The sequence below is a fragment of the Theropithecus gelada genome, chromosome 19, assembly GCF_003255815.1.
Source record: "Theropithecus gelada isolate Dixy chromosome 19, Tgel_1.0, whole genome shotgun sequence".
NCBI classification, from domain to species: Eukaryota; Metazoa; Chordata; class Mammalia; order Primates; family Cercopithecidae; genus Theropithecus; species Theropithecus gelada.
Genome location: NC_037687.1, coordinates 33,790,524 through 33,811,885, shown reverse-complemented (window position 1 = coordinate 33,811,885; position 21,362 = coordinate 33,790,524). Strand labels below are relative to the sequence as shown.

General features: G+C 41.8%; 1 protein-coding gene and 1 long non-coding RNA gene across 5 annotated transcripts in view; one reads left to right on the top strand and one right to left on the bottom strand.

Moving 5' to 3' along the window:
• LOC112613217 (paternally-expressed gene 3 protein) overlaps nucleotides 1–21,362 on the top strand; it is a 74,332-nt gene that overhangs the window by 32,173 nt on the left and 20,797 nt on the right. For all 4 annotated transcript variants that reach the window (XM_025368538.1, XM_025368540.1, XM_025368539.1 and 1 more), the window contains one exon: nucleotides 20,192–20,271. In XM_025368538.1, coding sequence (XP_025224323.1) covers nucleotides 20,192–20,271 — 80 coding nt within the window. The remainder of the gene's footprint in view (nucleotides 1–20,191; nucleotides 20,272–21,362) is intronic.
• On the bottom strand, nucleotides 10,485–20,396 carry LOC112613218. The gene is made up of 3 exons (XR_003116930.1): nucleotides 20,064–20,396; nucleotides 18,837–19,090; nucleotides 10,485–12,143 (listed from the first exon to the last, which is right to left on the bottom strand). It is a non-coding gene; the product is annotated as an uncharacterized LOC112613218 (long non-coding RNA).

The window sequence follows — 21,362 nt, the reverse complement described above, 5'->3', positions numbered from 1 at the left end:
TACATCTTAGTTACTTGAGTGGGCATTTTTAATTGGAAATGTGAGATTGTCTCAAACATAAAAAAAAATCACAGAAAATAATAAACCCTTAACATAAAAGTGTTAATACTATATTATATAATCTCAGGTGTTTATTCCTGACCCTTGCCTGAGGTTAAAAGGTAATTATCCTGAGTGGGTCATCTCGGTACCGGTTTTCCCCCAAGTTCATTAACCATACTTTAACCTGACCTCCCCACCAGAAACATCCCATGCAATTCAGCAGGTTGTCATCCCTGATAGTAATTTTTAAACATGGCTGTGATTCCATAGTGATCAGAGCTTTTCAACCAACTTGCTAACCGGAACGCTGTTGGCGACCACAGTGGGCGGCGCCATACCCACCCAATTTGCGACTGCTGTGTCCCCGATTCCATTAAGTCAGAGGAGATGATTGTGTATTCATGTCCTTCATGTCACATGAGTGGATTATGCTCTTAAGATATAACAATGTACTTGCCACTAATTCTGACTAGGGTTTGACAGAGTCCTGCATTCTTTCATGTTCTTAGAACTTTATCTCTTGTGGCATCTGACTATTTTGGTCACAGCTTCCATGGTCATTCTGTGACAAGGGGCATCAGCATAGGTCAGGGTGGGAGGGTCGGGACTTTTTAAGGATGGATTCCCTAAATAATGCGTTACAAAAGGCTGTAAAGGAAGGGAATGAAGTAGGTGTCGTTAGGGGTTGTTGGACCAGTCCTTATACTCTGGGGCAATTCCTTCCTCCACCCCACACCCAGTTGAAGGGGTAACTAACTTCCCTACTGCTACGCTTATTCTGTTAGACTTGACCTCTCCCTCGTGTCAGTTGATTGGTGCCCATAGGTTCCTGGTGTTCAGTGAGACTCAAAAGAGAGTGAGGGCTACCTAGGTGGTCATACGGGTTGGGGCTGGGTATACTCATGAACAAACAGACCTAGAAGGAAATAGGCCATAAAGCCAAAGGGAATCCTGGTTCCTGGTGCCTCACCCACCCCAGTGCCTTATGGAGTCTGGCTGAACTGCCTGCCCTTGGGTTTCTTTTACATGGTTAATCCACTTTTTGACAAACCTCTCAAGGATTAATGGATGTTGAATCTAAACACTAATTGTTGGGGATCAGAACATTGCAGGGTGAAGAGCAATGAATATATGCTGTCTGCAGGCTAGCCAGCTCTCGAGTTTAAGTCACTCCTCCCCTAGAAAGGCAGGAGTGAGAAAGAAGCCAGGACTGGTACCATATCTCCCCACCAGCCAGACAGCAGATTGATCATACCAGTCCCTTTTAACCACAGAGAGGGCAGTTTTCTAGCCTTATGGAATAGAGATTCATCCTGGGCTTAGATTTTTCTTTTCCTGCCCGCCAGCCTCTCACGAATGTCTGCTAACTTACTGCATGCCTCGTACCACTTACATACCATATACAGCAGCAAGGAGTACAGAAAAAGTCTGGGGAGACTACTCTCGAACCAAAGTAGTTCAAGAAGGTTCCCCAGGATAATTGCATTGTTTCTTCCACAAAGCCAAAGGGTGAATTGTCCAGGATAGCTCTTCTGTATGCCCAGCACCCACTAAATAACAGCACACTGCATGGTTTTGGTGAACTATCCTGACCCCATTCCTTCTGATCACCATCTCTGCCCCTCCCTCATGCCAGCAAAGGGATAATTATGTGGTTTGGGGTAGACCAATCAGACTTCCTTACCCAAGAATTTGAATCTTCAGCAGAGCAATACATGAATTGAAGGTGTTCAAAGCCCAGTCATTCTTATGGCCACACTGAGAAGAGAGTCTATTATTTCCCCCTAATGAGATTAACGAGTCTTCTCTGATTGCTGTCCTACTAGAAGGACTGATTATTAACTCTTTACTCACTATTTTAAGCCACACAATATTATTCCAGTAAGATTCAGTTTCCCCCTTAAATTAACTTGAATGAATTTATGTTGCTTGCAAGCAGAGAATCCTAGCACAGATGTGGTTTCTTTTTAATTTTCATTCTTTCTTATTTATTTCTTGAGACCGGGTCTCACTCTGTTGCCCAGCCTGAAGTGCAGTGGCACAAACACAGCTCACTGCAGCCTCGACCTCCTGGGCTTGAGTGATCCTCTGGCCTCACCTTCCTATGCAGCTGGGATCCACAGGCAGGTGCCACCACACCCAGCCGATTTTTTAATTTTTTGTAGAGACAGGAGCTCAATATGGTTCCCAGGGCTCAAGTGACCCTCTTGCCCTGGTCTCCCAAAATCCTGGGATTACAGGCATGGGCCACCGTACCCGGCCTAGATGTTTTTTGTTGCTGTTGCCCTGTCAGAGATATTGATGATGATTCCATACTCAAGAATACTTCTTTTCAAGGGAATCTGTCCTATCACAGCTGAACAGATGGAAAGTTTCTATCTGTATAATCATAACATGATACAAATGGGAACTCACTTTCTCAAAAAATTCTGATTTAAGTTCTTTATTCTCTTTTTTCCCCCATCCCATCATGAGGAAGCACATAAAGAAATACGTTGGTCATTTGCCTGTCATCCTGAATTAGTCTTCAGGGATCACTGTGAGAGAGGTCAACTTTCATTTTGGTTTATAACCATATTTTGCCTTTATTCAAGAACCATGAGGTCTCATCTCCATGCAAGGGCTTCTTAAAATTTCTCTGACTCTGAACTCTCAAGCCACCTTCATTCACTCAATAATTGATGGGCCATTTGTAAGTGTCAGGTACTGTTTGGGGCATTTGGGATTCTGTGGGGGGCAAATCAGACATGGCCCCTGCCCTCATGGAACCAAGAATATGTGTATATTTGGGCTGCCATAACAAAATTTCTTAGACTGGGGAATTTATAAACAACAGAAATTTATTGCTTACAGTTCTGGAGGCTGGGAAGTCCAAGATCAAGGTGCCAGCAAATACGGAGTCTGATGAGGGCTTGCTTTCTGCTTCAAAGATGATGACTTCTTGCTGCATCCTCACATGGCAAAAGAGGCTAGGTAGCTCCCTTGCACATCTTTTATAAGGGCACTAATCTCATTCATGAGGGCTTAGTCCTCATGACCTAATCTCCCCCTAAAGGGCCCACATCTTAATACTATTGGATTGGGGTTTGAACATCAACATATGAGTTTTGTGAAGACACAAACATTCCGACCACAGAAGTATGTATGGGGAGGAAGGCAGTAGCAATATATCTCCTAATATACATTCTCCTGCTCTTACTAAATGTTGACTGGTTATGTGGCTATTTAGAAGAAGTAAATATTTTCTCAGCTTCCCTTGCAGCTAGATGTAGGCGTGTGAGTAATGTCTGGTCCATGAGATGAGCACAGTAAAGGTGTGTGTCATTTCCAGGTCACAACCAGCCTTCTACTCTCTCCTCCTCCTTCCCCACAGGCTGGAATGTAGATACAATGGTAGGAACTGGAGTAGCCATCTTGGATCAAAAGATGGAAACCATATATTGAAGATGTCAGAGTAATGAGATAAGAGCTTGTGTCTGATGATTCTTGACTACTTATCCAGGCTTTTACATGAGAAATATCTGTCATATTTAAGCATCTGTTAATTGGGGACTCTTCATTACAGGAATGAAACAATAAAACAAATATTGGGAAATAATTTAAAGCTCATGGGAACGTTGCAAGAATAGTACAGAGATCACCCATCTTCACTGATTTGGTAACATTTCTCCTATTTGTTTTGTCATTTGCATACTATTCTATATAAACCTAATACATTATTTCTATAACCACTGAGCATAGATTTCACACATCACAAAGCTCACCTCTAAATACTTCAGTCTGTGTCACCTAAGAATAATTATTTTCTCTTACATAACTGAGGTGCTATTATAACCTTTGCACGTTTAACACTGACACAATGCTTTTATCAAATCTGTCAATATTCTAATTTTATCAACTTGCTGAATACCTTCCATTTAAACATTCTTTTTTTCTCCAGTACAGGATCCTTTCTAGGGCTAGGACCAGGCCTGTGTTTAGCAGTTGTAAAGTAGCCTCCTTTAATCTGGAAAACCTCCTCAGCCTTTCTTTGGCTTCTAGGTCACACTCTGACACCCTTTGGGGTTTGGGGGACCATTTTCCTATGAATTAGGTTCAGTTTATGCAGTCGTTCCTGGAATACCACATAAGTGATTCTGCGTCCTCTCAGGACCTCACATTTTGACCTACAAGAGATCCATGTGCCATCACTGGTGATGCTAGTTTCGATCCACCTAGTCAAGGTGGTTGCCTGATTTACCCACTGATTACTTTCTGGTTTCTCTCCTTGCAACTAATAAACCATCAGTGGGACACACTTAGATAAAGCAAATAAGGAAGGATTGGGGAATATTTCGATTGGTCCATGATGGGTCACATGTCTACTGCTGAACCAATCCACAGCTGGGGGATGTAGGACTCTTATTGGCCCAGCCTGAGTTGCATGCCTAGCCCTTCCCAGTGGAAGGTCCCAGACTCTCCCTAAAACGAAACAAATTGTGGAGTAAGTCTGTGGTTCTCAAGTGGGATTGAACGATTTGCCCTCCAGGGGACATGTGGCAATGTCTGGAAACATTTCTGGTTGTCATAACTGAAGGGGTGATGCTACCAGCATCTCATGGGTGGAAGCTGCGCAATACCCTATAATGCACACGACAGTGCCCCCACCCCCAGGACACAGAATGAACCGACCCTAAATGTCAGTAGAGCCAAGGCTGAAAACCCCTGGAGCAGAGGAAGGATGGTTCTGCAAAGGAAGGGGCACAGAGCAGAGACCCAACCCTCCTGTCCACTCTGATGCCTCCCAGCTGAAAATGCCAGCCTGGTGAAGCTGAAAGCCCAGACTCTGGGGTTTAACTGCCTGGTCACAAATACTGCCTCTGCCACTAAAAGCTGTGAATCTTGGGTTATTTCCTTAACTATTCTGTGCCTCAGTTTCCTCATCTGTAAAATGGGACTGATGTTAGTACCCCCGTTACGGGGTTACTGTAAGGTTTGAGTGCATTACTTGTACCATTCTTGGGACATGCCTATTTTATAAATGTTTGTGACATAACTGATTGGAAATTTCCACCCTCGGAGGTTAGATGCACACTTCTAATCCTAACCCTCTGCCTGCCCCATTCTAATCATATTGAGTGGGACAAGTTACTGAAGCTTTGTAGTCTCAGTTTCCTCTTCTGTAAAATGGAGAAATAACAACAGAGGCTACCTTGTGAGGTTTACATGAGATCATAGCACATCAACCATGTAGAAAAGGAAATACTCAACCATTAGATAGGAATAATAGTCTTGACAGAAATTGCTACACCTACTCATTGCTTACCTGAAGACTGTGGTCTCCAGGTAGCATGTGGGTGCCATCTTGTTTCTAGGCTTTGAGAAGTAGCTTCAGTAATGGAAGATATGAATGCTGGTCCCTCAGTTGGATTGACTGAGGCAGCCCAAATCTTGGAACAACTTTCTTTAATAGCACCTTTGCCACCTGATGTGCAGGGTCACTGCAGGTGGCAAAGGGTTCTACCCACCCTGAAAAGGTGTCAGTGAAGATCAGGAGGTATTTAAAGTTTCCCAAGGCTCTGGGCATAACTATGAAATCAACTTTCTCATCTTCCCCTGGACATCTACCTTGGAACTGAACCAGCTGAGGAGCCTTCTGAGTTCCTCTCACCCCTGCTATCCCCCCATGGGGTGGGTATCAGGGGTTATTAACATAGCAGGTGGGATGAGTCCCAACCACCTTTTTGATTGACTCCCTGAAGTTTGGGACAGTCATGCTTTCACAAAACCGGTTATAAAGGATTTTCTCACCAAAGTGGGTGTTAGAGTGAACTTTTTTAATGGCCTGCAGTGCAACTGTTTTTAGGAAAAGAAATTGTCCACGACAGTTTATTAGCCATCCTGGATGATCAGGATTCTTGGTATAAGCCCATTTGGTAGCCTTTTTCTATTCCTTTTGAGAGGAAACGGGGGTTAAAAGAGCAGGACCCAAGAAGAAAGGCAAAAGTGGCATTTGAAATGTGACCTTCCCTAAAGCTGCCTGCTTTGACGCTAGGTTGGATTTATTATTTAATTACCTCAACGTCCCATTTCTGGAGACTGCAGCAATGGACTATTGCCATGTAGGCTGGTTTTCTTCCAGCTTCCAATAATCTTAAAATGATGGCACTACCTGTTTATTATGAGTTTAACCTGTCCCTTTCCTTCCAAATAACCCCACGTGGGTGTAAAATGAAATACACGTGCCTGGAATCGATGTATATGGTGAGGACCTTCCCTTCACCCAACTCTAATGCCTGGGTTAGAGCAACAAGCTCTGCTTTCTGTGAAGAGCATCCTGGCGAGAAAGCACTGGCTTGTATAACTTCAGTGGGAGAGAACATAGCACATCCTGCCCTTCTCTGTACCTCTTGCAGATTGCTGCTCCTACCGGTGAACCATTTGACTTCCACATTTTCAGTAGGCTCACTTTTAAGGTCTGGGCTACTGGAGTACATGTCACCGTCACCCCTAAGCAGTTATGAGATAGGCAGCCATCTTCAGATGGAAGGAGGGTGGCAGGGTTCAAGCTGTTACACACCTTCAAAGTTATGTGGGGGTCATCAATAAGCATTACCTGTAACTGGAGAGCCCTGCCTTGGGACAGTCCTTCTGCCCCCTTTCTTTTAGGAGGGTCTGGGTATGGTGGGGAGTCCAGACAGTTAACTTTTTGGTCTCTTTTGGAAGGATGGCCATGACCATCCCCAACCAAAGGCAAGGTGGCCATCCTTTAGCAACTGAGTCCAGCTGCTTGGAAAAGTAGATCATCACCCAGGTCAGTGGGTCCAATCTTTAAATATGTATTCCTAGGGCAATTCTTCCCCTCTCATGAATGTAAACGTGGAAAGGTTTACTTAAGTCAGGTAGGGCTAATTCTGGGTCCCTCGTGAGCTGAGTTTTCAGCTTTTTGAATGCTTGATCACATTCTGCCATCAGATCCTCCAGCTTCATGGCTAGGGACTCTCCAGATATTTTGGGGGAGTTTTTGAACACCTGGGTCAACACAGTCAATGTTAGTTGCTGTTCCCTGCCTGTCTGAGGATCCTGCCATTTGAAAGTGAAGAGGGGCTGGGAGTCTGTGGCCAGCGGGATGCAGAAAAAGTCATCTTTTAGATCCAGGTCTGAGTACCATGTCCAACTTGGAGGCAGAGTGGACCATACAGTATAAGGGTTAGGTACACTGGGTTTATGTTTTCTGTGACCTCACTAATTGTCCTTAAGTCTTACACTAATTGGTATTTTCTATTTGATTTCTTAACAGGTAGGATAGGAGTATTGCAAGGGGATTGACAGGCCCTCAGAAGTCCCTGTTTTCTAAGCTCTTTAATCATTGGGGCCATCCCTTTTAGTGCATCTCATTTGATCTAGTTTATATTTTAGGATCTTAATAAAGGGGCTATCTTTTGCCTTCCCTCACATTTCCATAGGCAATTTTAGTGGGTAACCTTATCCTTGGGGGTGTTCAAAACCAAGTAGGTGGCCCCCTGTGTTGACCAAGAAGTCGACAGGCTTGTTCCCCATGCCCAATGTCAGCCTGGGCTCCTAGCAGGACGGACACCTGGAGGGCTAATTGAGGAGTACCCAGGACCTGTCAATCTTTTTTTTCTACTTGGACCATCTGCCTCTGTGAGGCACCTGGTAGGACCTACCCTCTTCCCCCTCCCTTCAGACATGAAGGAGACAGTACCTTTTCCAGTGATCCTCCCCCTTATAGAGGGCACGTTGGTTTTGTCCTAGTCCCTTAGGTCTTTAGGATCCTTTCTGTTAGTTAGGGGACCAGGGATCACTCACTTCAGTTGTGGTACTTTATGGATAGGTATCCTGTGAGTTTTCTGGCTGGCACTCGAGAGCAACAGCCAGTAGTGGGCTTGCCATTTGTCCTCTCTGTCTTCTTTATGTTCTTTCTCCCTATCCCAGTTGTTGGACACCTTACTGGCCAGGTCTACTAGTCTTGAGATGAGAGCATCGAGCCCTAATTTTACTTTTTGGAGTGTATGTCTAATGTCCGCTGTGCTCTGAGAGCTAAAATAGGATTGTTTGTCTCTTCTCTATGGGATTGGTCCACGTCCTCCCTTACCCTTTTGAGAGCAGAGGTATTTTTCTATTTCACTGAGGAGAATATCAAAAGGGATTGAACATCTGCCCAGTTGAGGTCATGGGTCCAAAACTATTCTGAATGAGGTTTTGAAGCCCCTCAGATCTTCCCTTAGTCCTTTAGAATGAGACTTTCAGTTATAAAGCTCTGAAGTTGTGAAGGGAAAATGTACAGCAAACATCTCTCTTTCCCCACTGGGGACCTGCTGGAAGGGGCATCATAGAGTAAGACTGGTAAATGTCCTGCTCCAGGTAGTGGTTGGGCTAGGTCCCTGAGAGGAGTCTGAAGGTGATTGGTAAGGAGGGAGTGTGTTGCCTGCAGAGGCCACTGAGAATAAGGGAGCTATAGGTCAAAGATTATAGAATTAAAAATAAAAAACTCTTACAATTTCATTAATAGTAAATTAACACCATAAAGAGGCCAAGAGAGGTGGCTCACACCTGTAATCCCAGCACTTTGGGAGGCTGAGGCAGGTAGATCACGAGGTCAGGAGTTCAAGACCAGCCTAGCCAACGTGGTGAAAGCCCTGTCTCTACTAAAAACACACAAAAAATTAGCTGGCCTGGTGGTGGGCACCTGTAATCCCAGCTACTCGGGAGGCTGAGGCAGAGAATTTCTTGAACCCAGGAGGTGGAGGTTGCAGTGAGCCGAGATCACACCACTGCACTCCAGCCTGGGTGACAGAGCGAGACTCTGTCTTAAAAAAAAAAAAAAAGTAATACCATCAAGAAACCTTGTTTTAACATAGGGCACTGATCTCAGAAATACTTACAAATAATTTCTTATTAATTATAGCCAACTTAATCATATACAAAATTCCTTTTATAAATTTTCTTCCACAGACTTGATCATGACTTTTACAGACCATCTATGACATGCTTGGACCTTTTGATTTGTTCTATAATACCTCTTTTAAAATAATTGGTCATGGCCGGGCGCGGTGGCTCAAGCCTGTAATCCCAGCACTTTGGGAGGCCGAGATGGGTGGATCACGAGGTCAGGAGATCGAGACTAGCCTGGCTAACACGGTGAAACCCCGTCTCTACTAAAAAAATACAAAAAACTAGCCGGGCGAGGTGGCGGGCGCCTGTAGTCCCAGCTACTCGGGAGGCTGAGGCAGGAGAATGGCATAGACCTGGGAGGCGGAGCTTGCAGTGAGCTGAGATCCGGCCACTGCACTCCAGCCTGGGCGACGGAGCGAGACTCCGTCTCAAAAAAAAAAAAAAAAAATTGGTCATTTTATTTTAGGACAAAACTTTACCACGTGAAATCCTTTTCTTATATAAAATTATTTTCTTTTCTTACCAAAAATATATCTTTATGTCTACAAATCTTTTATCTCTCTCTCTTTCTCTTACTCGTTCCTTTCTACCTTTTAAAATAAATAACTTTTAAATAACCTCTAAACTACATAAAATTACTGTTTTCTCAATAAAAATACAAGTTACAGAGTTATATATTATTGCAATTCTTACTTTTAGTAAACTTAAATTTTAGTGAAAACTCAGGAAGCAATAAATCTTGAACTGTTTATCAGATGTTAGCATTTGATAGCTGAAACCATTCTATAATTTTTAGAAACATGTTTTTTTCATATTATAACCCATTTTTAATTGGAAAACACCCCAACATCTAATGAGTATTCATTATTCAATTCAAAATAATTATAAGATTTTAAATGATATGAAAAGTTTGTCTACAAGCACTTTTCCCATTTATATGTACTTAGTTCTTTCATTTTTTTTAAGGATTCTTTCTTTTCTATTGTGAGGTCAAATTTACATACATCAAAACATACAAGTCTTAAGGATATTATTCAATGAGTTTTGGAAAATATGTACACCTGTGTAACTCAAATCTCTATTAATATACAAAACCATATTGTCAATCCCAAAATTCCCTCATGCTGCTCATCAATCAGTCTCCAACTCTGTCTCATTAGAGGCAACCACCAATTTATTTTCACCACACATTAATTTTGCTTGTTGTAGAATTAGCATGAATTTAGAATAACACAGCATGCATTCTTTGTGTAACTCTTCTTTCACTCAGCATGTTTTTCTATATTCATCCATTTTATTGCATGTATAGGCAGTTTGTTCCTTTTTTGCTGAGTAGTGTTCCATCGCATGAACCTACCATACTTTGGTTATTTTTTCTCTTATTGATTGACACCTGGGCTGTTTCCAGATTTTTGGCTATTATGACCATAGCTGCTAAGAACATTCATGTACAAGTTTTTTGTTGGTTTTTTTTTTTTTTTATATGTGGCCGTATGTTTTTATTTCTCTTGGGTAAATACTTAAAAATGAAATCACTGGATCATGTAGTAGGTATATGTTTAGGGTTTTTTTTTTATTTCCAACTTTTATTTTAAAGTCAGGGTTACATGTCAGGATGTGTAGTTTTGTTACATAGATGTGTGCCATAGTGGTTTGCTGCACAGATCATTCCATCCCGTAGGTATTAAGCCCAGCAGGCATTAGCTATTCTTCCCAATGCTCTCCCTCTCACTCCACACCCTGCAACAGGCCCCAGTGTGTATTGTTCCCCACCATGTGTCCGTGTGTTCTCATCATTCAGCTCCCACTTATAAGTGAGAACATGTGGTATTTGCTTTTCTGTTCCTGCATTAATTTGCTGAGGATAATGGCTTCTGGTTCCATCCAGGTCCCTGCAAAAGACATGATCTTGATCCTTTTTATGGCTGCATGTTATTCCTTGGTGTATACGTACCACATTTGCTTTATCAAGTCTGTCATTGATGGGCGTTTAGGTTGATTCCATGGTTTTGCTATTTTGCAATGAACATGCACATGTATCTTTATAATAGAATGATTTATATTCCTCTGGGTATATACCCAGTAATGAGAGTGCTGGGTCAGATGGTATTTCTTCCCCTAGGTCTTTGAGGAATCACCACACTGTCTTCCAAAATGGTAGAACTAATTTACACTCCAACCAACAGTATAAAAGTGTTCATTTTTCTTCACAACCTTGCTATCATCTGTTGTTTTATGACCCTTAAGTAATAGCTATTCTGAGTGGTGTGAGATGCTGTCTCATTGTGGTTTTCATGTGCATTTCTCTAATGATCAGTGGTGTTGAGCTTTTGTTTTAAAAAATGGTCGTTGCCTACATAAATGTCTTCTTTTGACAAGTGTCTGTCCATGTCCTTTACCCACTTTTTAATGGCGTTGTTTGTTTTTTTTCCTGTAAATTTGTTTAAGTTCCTTGTAGACACTGGATATTAGACCTTTGGCAGATGGATATATTGCAAAAATTTTTCTCCCATGCTGTAGGTTGTCTGTTCACTCTAATGATAGTTTCTTTTGCTGTACAGAAGCTCTTTAGTTTAATTAGATTCCATTTGTCAATTTTTGCTTTTGTTGCTACTGCTTTTGGCATCTTTGTCATGAAATCTTTGCTTGTACCCATGTCCTGAATGGTATTGCCTAGATTTTCTTCTAGGGGTTTTATAGTTTGGGTTTTTACATTTAAGTCTTTAATCCATCTTGAGTTGATTTTTGTATATAGTATAAGGAGGGGCTCTAGTTTCAACTTTCTTCATATGGCTGGCCAGTTCTCCCAACACCATTTATTATATAGGGACTCCTTTCCCCATTGCTTGTTTTTTGTCACATGCGCACACAACACACAAACATCCAAAAGCTTTTACCTCAGAATTTTAGCCATGAGATAGCAATACAAACTCACCATTGTATAAAGATAGCTGCATCCAAATTATTTCTAACAAAATTGGAACCTGTTCACATGGCTGAACTTTGTTTGCCCTGATAAGTAATTCAGTGAAAGCTGTGGACCAAAATTTTGGGCAAAGCAGTTTTCATGTTAGTTTTGATTGTAAAAACTTCTTTTTCATTTTTTTCTTCAGTTTCAGACAAGTTTCCAGTATTGCCATTTCAGTTAGACCATAAATAATAAGTGTTATTTCAGCACCAGCAACTTAATAACAGCAGATTCAAAGCTGGCAGAGAAGAAAATAAGGAAGATACAGAGCTTTAGAAGACTCTACTTAACTCTGTAGTAGCAGATTAACCATTTACGCTCTAAATTTTCCTTACTGTGCACAAAACCAATATTGACCATTGCACTCAGGCATCCCTGGTGTCTTATTGAGGCCAGTGGGCATCACTGGCACCCTGTCTTAGGTAGTCTCCCATAGGTACCTTAACCTCACAATGGAGATTTCTTCCAATCCCCCAAAAGTGATCCCTTAACCTCACAGCCTCTGAATCGTCCTCCTTTTGGTACAGCAGCCAAGGCCACCTTGTCTTTAGGGCCTCAGGGAGGAGGAGGAGGAGGAGGAGGAGGAGGAGGAGGAGGAGGAGGAGGAGAAAGAGGTACTTTTAAGAAGGGGAGAATCCAGGTTCCTCCAGTGCATGGAAACTGGCATGTAGGAGGTTTCCACAGGCATAAGAGAACAAACTCTAAGAGGAATAAACAGAAAGAAATAGAAAAGAACACACACACATAAAAGACTTGCTGGCAGGTCATTTCCTGGTTCTGTAGTCTACACTGTTAACCTTTCAGTTCCTCTCTCACCTTTCTAAGGACAGTTTTCTTTAAATCAATGTAATAATAAATGTTGTCATGCTTTCAGCTCACCCTCACATAGTCACAACTTATTTATTTATTTATTATTTGAGACATAGTCTCACTCTGTTGCCCAGGCTGGAGCGCAGTGGCACGATCTCAGCTCACTGCAACTTCCACCTCCTGGGTTCAAGCTGTTCTCATGCCTCAGCCTCCTGAGTAGCTAGGTCTACAGGCGTGCGCCACCACACCCAGCTATTTTTTTAAAAAAATATTTTTAGTAGAGAGGGAGTTTCACCATGTTGATTAGGCTGGTCTCAAACTCTTGACCTCAGGTCATCTGCCTGCCTTGGCCTCCCATAGTGCTGGGATTACAGGTGTGAGCCACCATGCCTGGCCGAGCCACTGTTCCCGGCCTCTTTAAATCAAAAGAGTAATAAATTTTGTCATGCTTTCAGCTCACCCTCACATAGTCACAGCTTAGTTTAATCTTTATGTAGACAAGACTCCTAAAATCTTAAAACAAAGATGGTGTGTTTGTCTGCTTGCTTTCTGATGATGCCCTACTCTGTAATGGAATAGCTTCTAATAAACTTGCCTTTTTCACTGTGCTCTGTGACTTGCCTTGAATTCCTTCCTGTGCGAGATCCAAGAACCCTCTTTTGGGATTTGGATCAAGACCCTTTTCTGGCAATGCTTTCATTTGCCTGCTCTTTGTCCCACTCATCCTGGGCATATGGTCAGCCTCCCTGCCCCTCACTGCCTGGGGGAACCTTTAGTGGACTCACTGAGCAAGCTCGCCTCACTTGCCCATGGGTGAGCAGCCAGATGGGAAGCTTTGCTTGGTCATTCCTGGGCCTAGAGGACCGACCCGCTGTTCAGTGGGGATCAGCCTCCAGCTTTGAGGTTTGGGCATGAGTGGGGCCATCCTGCACCAGTGGCATCCAGCTTCGGGGGCTCCACTGTTCTGTCACTCCAGCCTGGGTGACAGAGCGAGACATCATCTCTAACAAAGTTTTTTAAAAAAAAAAAAAAAGAAAAAGAAAAATTTGGAAGAAAATTCCACCAACTTCCAAAAACCACAATTTAAATTTGCCGTGTGTGCTGCGTACTGTCAAATCCACAAGAATGATGTGTAGGTACTGTACTAGGTAATGTAAGTAATCTAGAGATGAATTAAAGTATGCCTTAGCATGTGCATAGATTATATGCAAATACTATGCCATTTTACATGAGCCTTCAGTGTCCACAAAATTTGATATCCTGGAGGTCCTAAAACAAATCCCCCAGGAATACTGAGGGAAGCCTTACACACATACACATATACATTCCTTCTTCAGGTATAAAGAAACATTGGTGTGACACTTCAGATCAGTTACAGTGGTTACCTATGTTTTTGGGGTAAAATTTTGGTGAATGGTGCACATGTGGTGTGAGGAACGGTTTTCACTGACTACCACATATTTTCAAATTTTTGAAATTATCTAGTTTATTATTTTTTATTTTTTATTTAGTAAACACACTTATCCTCAAGTTCTAAGTAACATATTAACTCTCCAAAACTTACATAAGGTGTTAGTTTTTTTGTTGTTTTGTTTGTTTTTGTTTTTGTTTTTTTGAGACGGAGTCTTGCTCTGTCGCTCTGGCTGGAGTGCAGTGGCGCCATCTCGGCTCACTGCAACCTCCGCCTCCCAGGTTCAAGCAATTCTCCTGCCTCAGCCTCTCGAGTAGCTGGGATTACAGGCGCCCACCACCAACAGAAGGCGTTAGTTTTAAGGAGGAAGGTCACAGGAGCGCCCTCCTTCGTCGCCGCCCTTCTCCTCTCAGTCCCAACCCTATCCTCGTGTCTCACAGGGCACTTGGCTGCGAGCGGCTGCGGTTCCTCAGCCCCCTGCACCGCAGAGCGCACGCGCAAGCCGGCCACGGCGCATGCGCTGCTGGTTTTGGTCAGGGCGTGGAGACGTTCAGTCAGGCCAGGGCGTGAGGCATGCGAGGTGAGTTCACTGGGCCCCGGGGCAGGAGAGCGGCCGGCGCGCGGGCAGCCCAGCCAGCGGCCTGGGCGGGGCTGGAGCCCCAGTGGACGTGAGGGCGCGAGAGGCATCCAGTGCAGGGCAACGCGCGGCTTCGTGAGGGAGACTCCGCGGCGGGTCCTACTGGGGCCTTGTGGAAAAGCCACTCCAGAGGCGAGGGCTGCGTCTGACTGCCCTAAAATCACTGCCCTTGCAGGGAGGGACCCAGGACGGCCCTGCGCTGGTGGGCCCGGAACTCACCCCAAGGCTGGAGGCTGAGGCCTGACAATCACTTGAGCCCAGGAGGCAGGGATTGCAGTAAGCCAAGATTGCGCCACTGCACTCCAGCCTGGGCGACTGAACGAGATTCTGCCTCCAAAAAAAAAAAAGAAAGAAAAGAAACACCCCAATGGAAAGAAGCACAAAGGACATGAACAAGTTATAATTGGCTAGTAAATCCGAAACAAAGAGAAAGCCGTATTATTAATCAAAAGAAATGTGAAATTAAGGAATAAAATGATATATTTTTAAATCTGGCTAATTGACAACAGATTTTGAGGGATGATAATATTCTTGATTGGAAGAACCAGTTACATAATTTGCAGGGCCTAGTGCAAAATGAAAATGTGGAGCTCCTTGTCCAAAAAATTGTGAAAAATTTCAAGAGAGTGACAGTAAAGCCTTAAACTAGGCCTGTGGGCTTTATGAGAATGGGGCCCTTGTGACTGACCTAATTACAGGCCCATGAAGATGGCACTATTGGCTTGTAAGGTGGACTGAGACGTAATCTTACACATTGAGTCTGGAAGAAGTTGGTAGAAGCCATTGAAAGGAAAATTTGGCAGATTGTGTCAAGAACTTTTAAAAACAGTTTATCGCTTTTGTCTGTGTAATTTGAGAACAAATACTTAGCTTCAGTGATGTTCATTATATTATGATTTATAATAATGGAAAACAAAAATAAATGCTTTCAAATGGAAAAACTGTTAAATTATAGAAATAAAAGGTGTAAGTTTTAGTGGGGAGAAGAAAAGAAAAAAAATGTTTCCCCCAAGTGGCATCTTTGTTCATGGTTTCTTAGAGTGAGTGTAGCCTTTATGGAAGGTATGTTTTATTTATCTGATTACAGAAGAAATGAAGGTTTGTTGTAGAACATCTTGAAGCCAGAAAATAGTTTTGACAGAGAAAGTACAAAATCACCTGTAAAAATTACTTATAATATTACTGTTCTTCCTTAACCCACTGGCGCAGTATTTTGGTTTACCGCCTTTTCTGTGCTTTATATGGTTAAGCGTATAATGTTATGTACAGGTTTCCTTTTTCCACTGATACTATGACCTAGACGTTTTCCTACAACTGTAATACAGCTAAAAAATGTTTAGCGACATACACATACGGAAAAGGGCACAAACCAAAAATATGTAGCTCAGTTTTCAGAAAGTGAATACACTGTGTCCAGATCATTCCTAGCTTTCCAGAAGCCCTCATGCCTGGTTCCAGTCATTACCACTCTTCCCCCTAACAGCAGCCACTATTCTGAATTCTAACACTTTAGGTTTATTTTGCCTGTTTTTGACCTTTATATAAATGGAATCATATAATATGGACCTTTTTTTTGAGTCTGGTTTCTGTCATTCAACAGCAACTTACATTCATATTTTTTGTTTAGTATTCCAGTATACAAATATATCAGCCTACTGTGGCTCTGTCTCCTTGCCAACACTTGGTATTGTCTGACTTTTTCATTTTGGACGTTTTGGAGGGTGTGTAGTGTTACCCTATTGGGGTTTTAATTCCTATATCTCTGATAACTAATGAAGTTTAGCCTTGTTTTATGTTGATTGGCTATTTATAGCTGTCATCTTTTGTGTAATACTTGCTCAGATCACCTCCACTCCACTGTCTAATCATAACTCTGCAGGCTAGTTGTAAGTCTCTACATAATTTCTGCAGTTCCTGAGGTTTCTGTATCCTTTCAGCTGATACAACTCTGCCCACCATCTTCCACAGCATTGTGTACCGGAGCAACCTGCCTTTAAGAGTAGCTCTGTCTTGTAAAGGGCCAAGGTGTAGAGATGCCGGATGTGACAGGAGTTTTGGATATCTTGAGGAATCCCTAAATCTTTTGTATGCGTGGTCAAGAGAAGAAACTAGAAACAGAGACACTGAAAGTTTCTCCTCAAAAGTTTGGGGATTTTCAGTACCTGTTAGTGAATAGGCCTTATCAAGCTGTGAGCCAAATCCAGGAGTTCTGCTTGCAATGGCTGCAGCTGGAGCTCCTCACTAAGGAGCAGATGATAGAGCAACTAGTGCTGGCACAGTTTCTGAGCATCCTGCCAGAGGAGATTCAGACATGGGTTAGGTCAAAACAGCCCAAGAACAGCAAAGAGGCAGGAACCATGGTGGCAAACTTTATTCAGGCATGTCAGAAGGAAGGTGAGAAGGAGGAAGCAACTGGCTGCTTCTATTTATTGAATATCTGCTGTATGCCTGGCACATAACGGGAGCTGAATAGAAATTTGTTGAGTGAATGAATGAAATAATGCATTTTATACATTCAGTCTGATCTGCCTAATCTCATGTGAGATGAAAGAAATTTGGGGTTTGGGTAATTTTTAAATTTTTATTTTAAGTTCAGGGATGCATTTGCAGGTCTATTACATGGGTATATTGGATGATGCTGAAATTTGGGCTTCTAATGATTCTATCACCCAAGTAGTGAACATGGTACTGGATAGGCAGTTTTTCAACCTTTGCCCTCCTTCCTCCTTACCCCCTTTTGGAATTCTCCATGTTTATTGTTCCCATCTTAGTGTCCATGTATACCCAATGTTTAGCTCCCACTTAAAAGCGGAAACATGTAGTGTTTGGTTTTCTCTTTTTTTTTTTTTTTTTTTTTTTTTTTTTTTGAGATGGAGTCTTGCTCTGTCACCCAGGGTAGAGTGCAGTGGCACGATCTGAGCTCACTGCAACCTCCACCTCCCGGGTTCAAGCAATTCTCCTGCCTAAGCCTCCTGAGTAGCTGGAATTACAGGCGCCCGCCACCACACCTGGCTAATTTTTGTATTTTTAGTACAGACGGAGTTTCACCATGTTGGCCAGGCTGGTCTTGAACTCCTGACCTTGTGATCCACCCACCTCGGCCTCCCAAAATGCTGGAATTATAGGCATGAACCACCGCAGATTCTGTATTAATTTGCTTAGGATAATGGCTTCGGCTGCAACCATGTTGCTGCAGAGGACATGATTTCATCCCTTTTTATGCCTGTGTGGGTTTGGTTTTTGCTTTTAACATTTACTATTTCTCTGAGTGTACCAGCTTTGTTCACCTTGCCTCACATTTCTTATCCAGTGTAAACCTTAGTTTCAACACAAAACAACACACACACACTACAAAAAAAAATCTCCTGGGATTGCTTGTGGCGTTAATATAGTAAGTATAAATTTGGGAAAATTGGTCTTTACATTATTTAGTCTTTCTATTCAAGAACAAGAATGATTAGCTAAATTTTAGATGCAAGGGGGCATAAAATGTGGGAGATACAAAGACTGGAAGTTCAACTTCTGCCAAAATTTGACTGGTATCTTAGAAACTCAAGTTATTAGATTAGAGCTAAGGAGGTATTTCTAGAATGAGAGAAGAAAGTCACTGGGTCCTTATAGTCCTTTGAAAAAAGTAATACTAACTAAAAGCAAAATATTGTTTGAGGCATATATATAGCAAGGGAAAAATGAATACAAACACCAGACCTCAGAGCATAGTTATCTCTAGCGGGAAGGCTGGAGAATGGACATGAAAGAAGCACACAGGCAGATGTAAGTTATTGGGAATGTTCTAGTTTTGGGTTGGATAGTAAATTCACAGGCCTTAATTATACTTAAAAACAAATGGATTTAAAATAATCACGAGGGCCATGCATGGCTCAATAAAGATAGCATATCATGAACTAAGGATTATGATTAATCTCATTCTGTGTTCCCACATTACTTAAAAGAATTTTTAAAATGCTGATGGTGAACACTTGAGCACTTAGAATGTTTTAATGTATTATCACAGGTGTTCTTTCATGTTAATTCATTTTCTTCTATTAATAGTTCTGTGAAATAGGTATTACCTTCGTTTCATAGACCAGGAGCCAGAAGCATAAAGAGGTTGAGTAATTTGACCGTGGTTCCACAACTTATAATAATAATTGGCAGTCAGGATTCAGACTTAGGCTGCTGGCTCCAGCATCTGTACTCTTAATCACGGTGTTACAGTGAGTGCCTCATATAGATATAGTGGATGTTGTCCCAGAGGCTAAAAACTTGGCCAGAGGCACTGAGTTATTGATGAAGCTAGAGTTCAGTGAGAAGGAAAGAGAGTTCCCTAGGGTACCAGAAATAAACAACAGATTAATGAAGGATTTACCCAGAAAAGAGAATATATAGGCAAGGAAGGCCATCAAGGTTAAGGCTCCTGAGGGAACGTGGTGGTTGTCTTTTAGATCAATGAGTGAAAAATATGTAGGAAAGGCTTAATCATAAGAGCTGCCATTTACCAAACAAAATACCTGCTGTGTGCCTTACATATATAATGTTTAATTCTCACAAGAGCCCTTAGAGGTATAGTATACTCCCCTTATCTGAGGGGCATACATTCTAACACACTTGAAAGTATGGATAGTATCAAACCCTATACATACTATGTCTTTTCCTCTGCATACATACTTATGATGAAGTTTACTAATTAGGCACAGTAAGATATTAACAACAACTAGTTATAAAATGGAACAATTATAACAGTAGGTTAGCATCACTACTCATGTGCGTTGGGGGCATTATTAAGTAAAATAAGGGCTACATGAACACAAGCACTGCGATACCATGACAGTTGATCTGATAACCAAGACAGCTAATAAGTGACTAACAGGTAGGTAGTGTATACAGAGTGGACATACTGAGGATTCATGTCCCAAGTGGAACAGAGCAGGAAAGTGTGAGATTGCATCACCAGAATGGCACACAATTTATAACATATGAATTATTTATTTCTGGAATTTTCCATTCAATATTTTTGACCCCCAATTGACCATGGGTAACTGAAACTGCAGAAAGCAAAACCTCAGATAAGTGGGGACTACCGTATAGGTATTGTCATTATTTCTGCTTTACAGTTGAGAAACAGAGGTTCTGTGGTGATCTTGATTGGACAGTGAGGCCCGAAATGACTGATATGGAGGGAACTTTCACTTTATTTGGAAGGCATGGGAGCCATTGAAGTATTTAGAGCTTGGAAATAACCAGAGCTCTCTTTTGGAACTTGTTATATTGAATTGAGAAATGATTTCTGTCTTTCTCACCGTAGGAACTCTAGAGCTACTGTTCCTTCCCATGGCAGGACAGGGTGGCATGAGGGTGGCTGGCCACTGTGTCTGTCAGTGCTGCCAGACAGGACTCAATTCCATGGTTATTCCTCTCTCCCTTCTAGGTTTCCTTGCTCAGGACTCTGTCCCTGCAGAAAAGAGGAACACAGAGATGTTAGACAATCTGCCATCTGCTGGGTCCCAGGTGAGTCAGGCTTTCCTCTGACATGGTTATCAAATATGGGGATCTTATCTTCCTAATTTGTGGACTTCCTTATTTAATTGAACCACATCCTCATTTCCATTCAGTTTTTATTTAAATACCACTTTACTGAGCCTTTTTTCTGACTAATCTAACATTTGCTTATGATTCTTTTTTTTCTTATTTCTCCAAGAAAAATCCTTCTGACTCTTTTATCCTCCTTCCTTGCTTTACTTTTCTCTGTTGTACTTATCACCAGCCCACATACTATTTATTTAATATTTTTCCTCTTTCCCTGTCTTTTGAATTGTTTACTTTTTTTAGTATTCTATTTTATTTAAAAAAAACCCTTATGTGGTTTGCATTATTGTTGTACCCCTTTTTATATATGAGGGAGTGGAAGCAGAAAGGCTAGGTAATATGCTAAAGGTCACACAGCTGTTAAATAATACAATTGAGACATGAACCCAGGCAGTCTGGCTTTACAGTCCACATTCATAACCCCTTAGTTATTGCTGCCTAATGTAGTGCTGTTACTCCAACTTAGGCTGGCCAGATTAGCAAGTAAATATACACAATGCCCAAATTAAATTTGAGTTTTAGATAAACTATGAATAAATTTTTAGCATAAGTATAAATAAATTTTTAGCATAAGTATGAAGTTTGAATTTCAGATAAACAATTTTTTGCGTAAGTATGCAATGTTTAAGACATACTTATGTAAAAAACTGTTGTTTATTATCCAAACTCTTCCAAGCTAAAGGAGCATGTTGTAACCCAGTGCAACGAAGCTAGGAACCTTGAAAAAAGGTTAGAGGAATTGCTAACTATAATAACCAGTTTAGAGACAAACATAAATTACCTGATAGAGCTGAAAAACACAGCATGAGAACTTCATGAAACATACATAAGTATCAGTAGCAAATCGATCAAGCAGAAGAAAGGATATCAGAGACTGAAGATCAACTTAATGAAATAAAGCATGAACACAAGATTAGAGAAAAAAGAATGAAAAGAAATGAACAAAGCCTCCAAGAAATATGGGACTATGTGAAAAGACCAAACCTACATTTGATTGGTGTACCTGAAAGTGA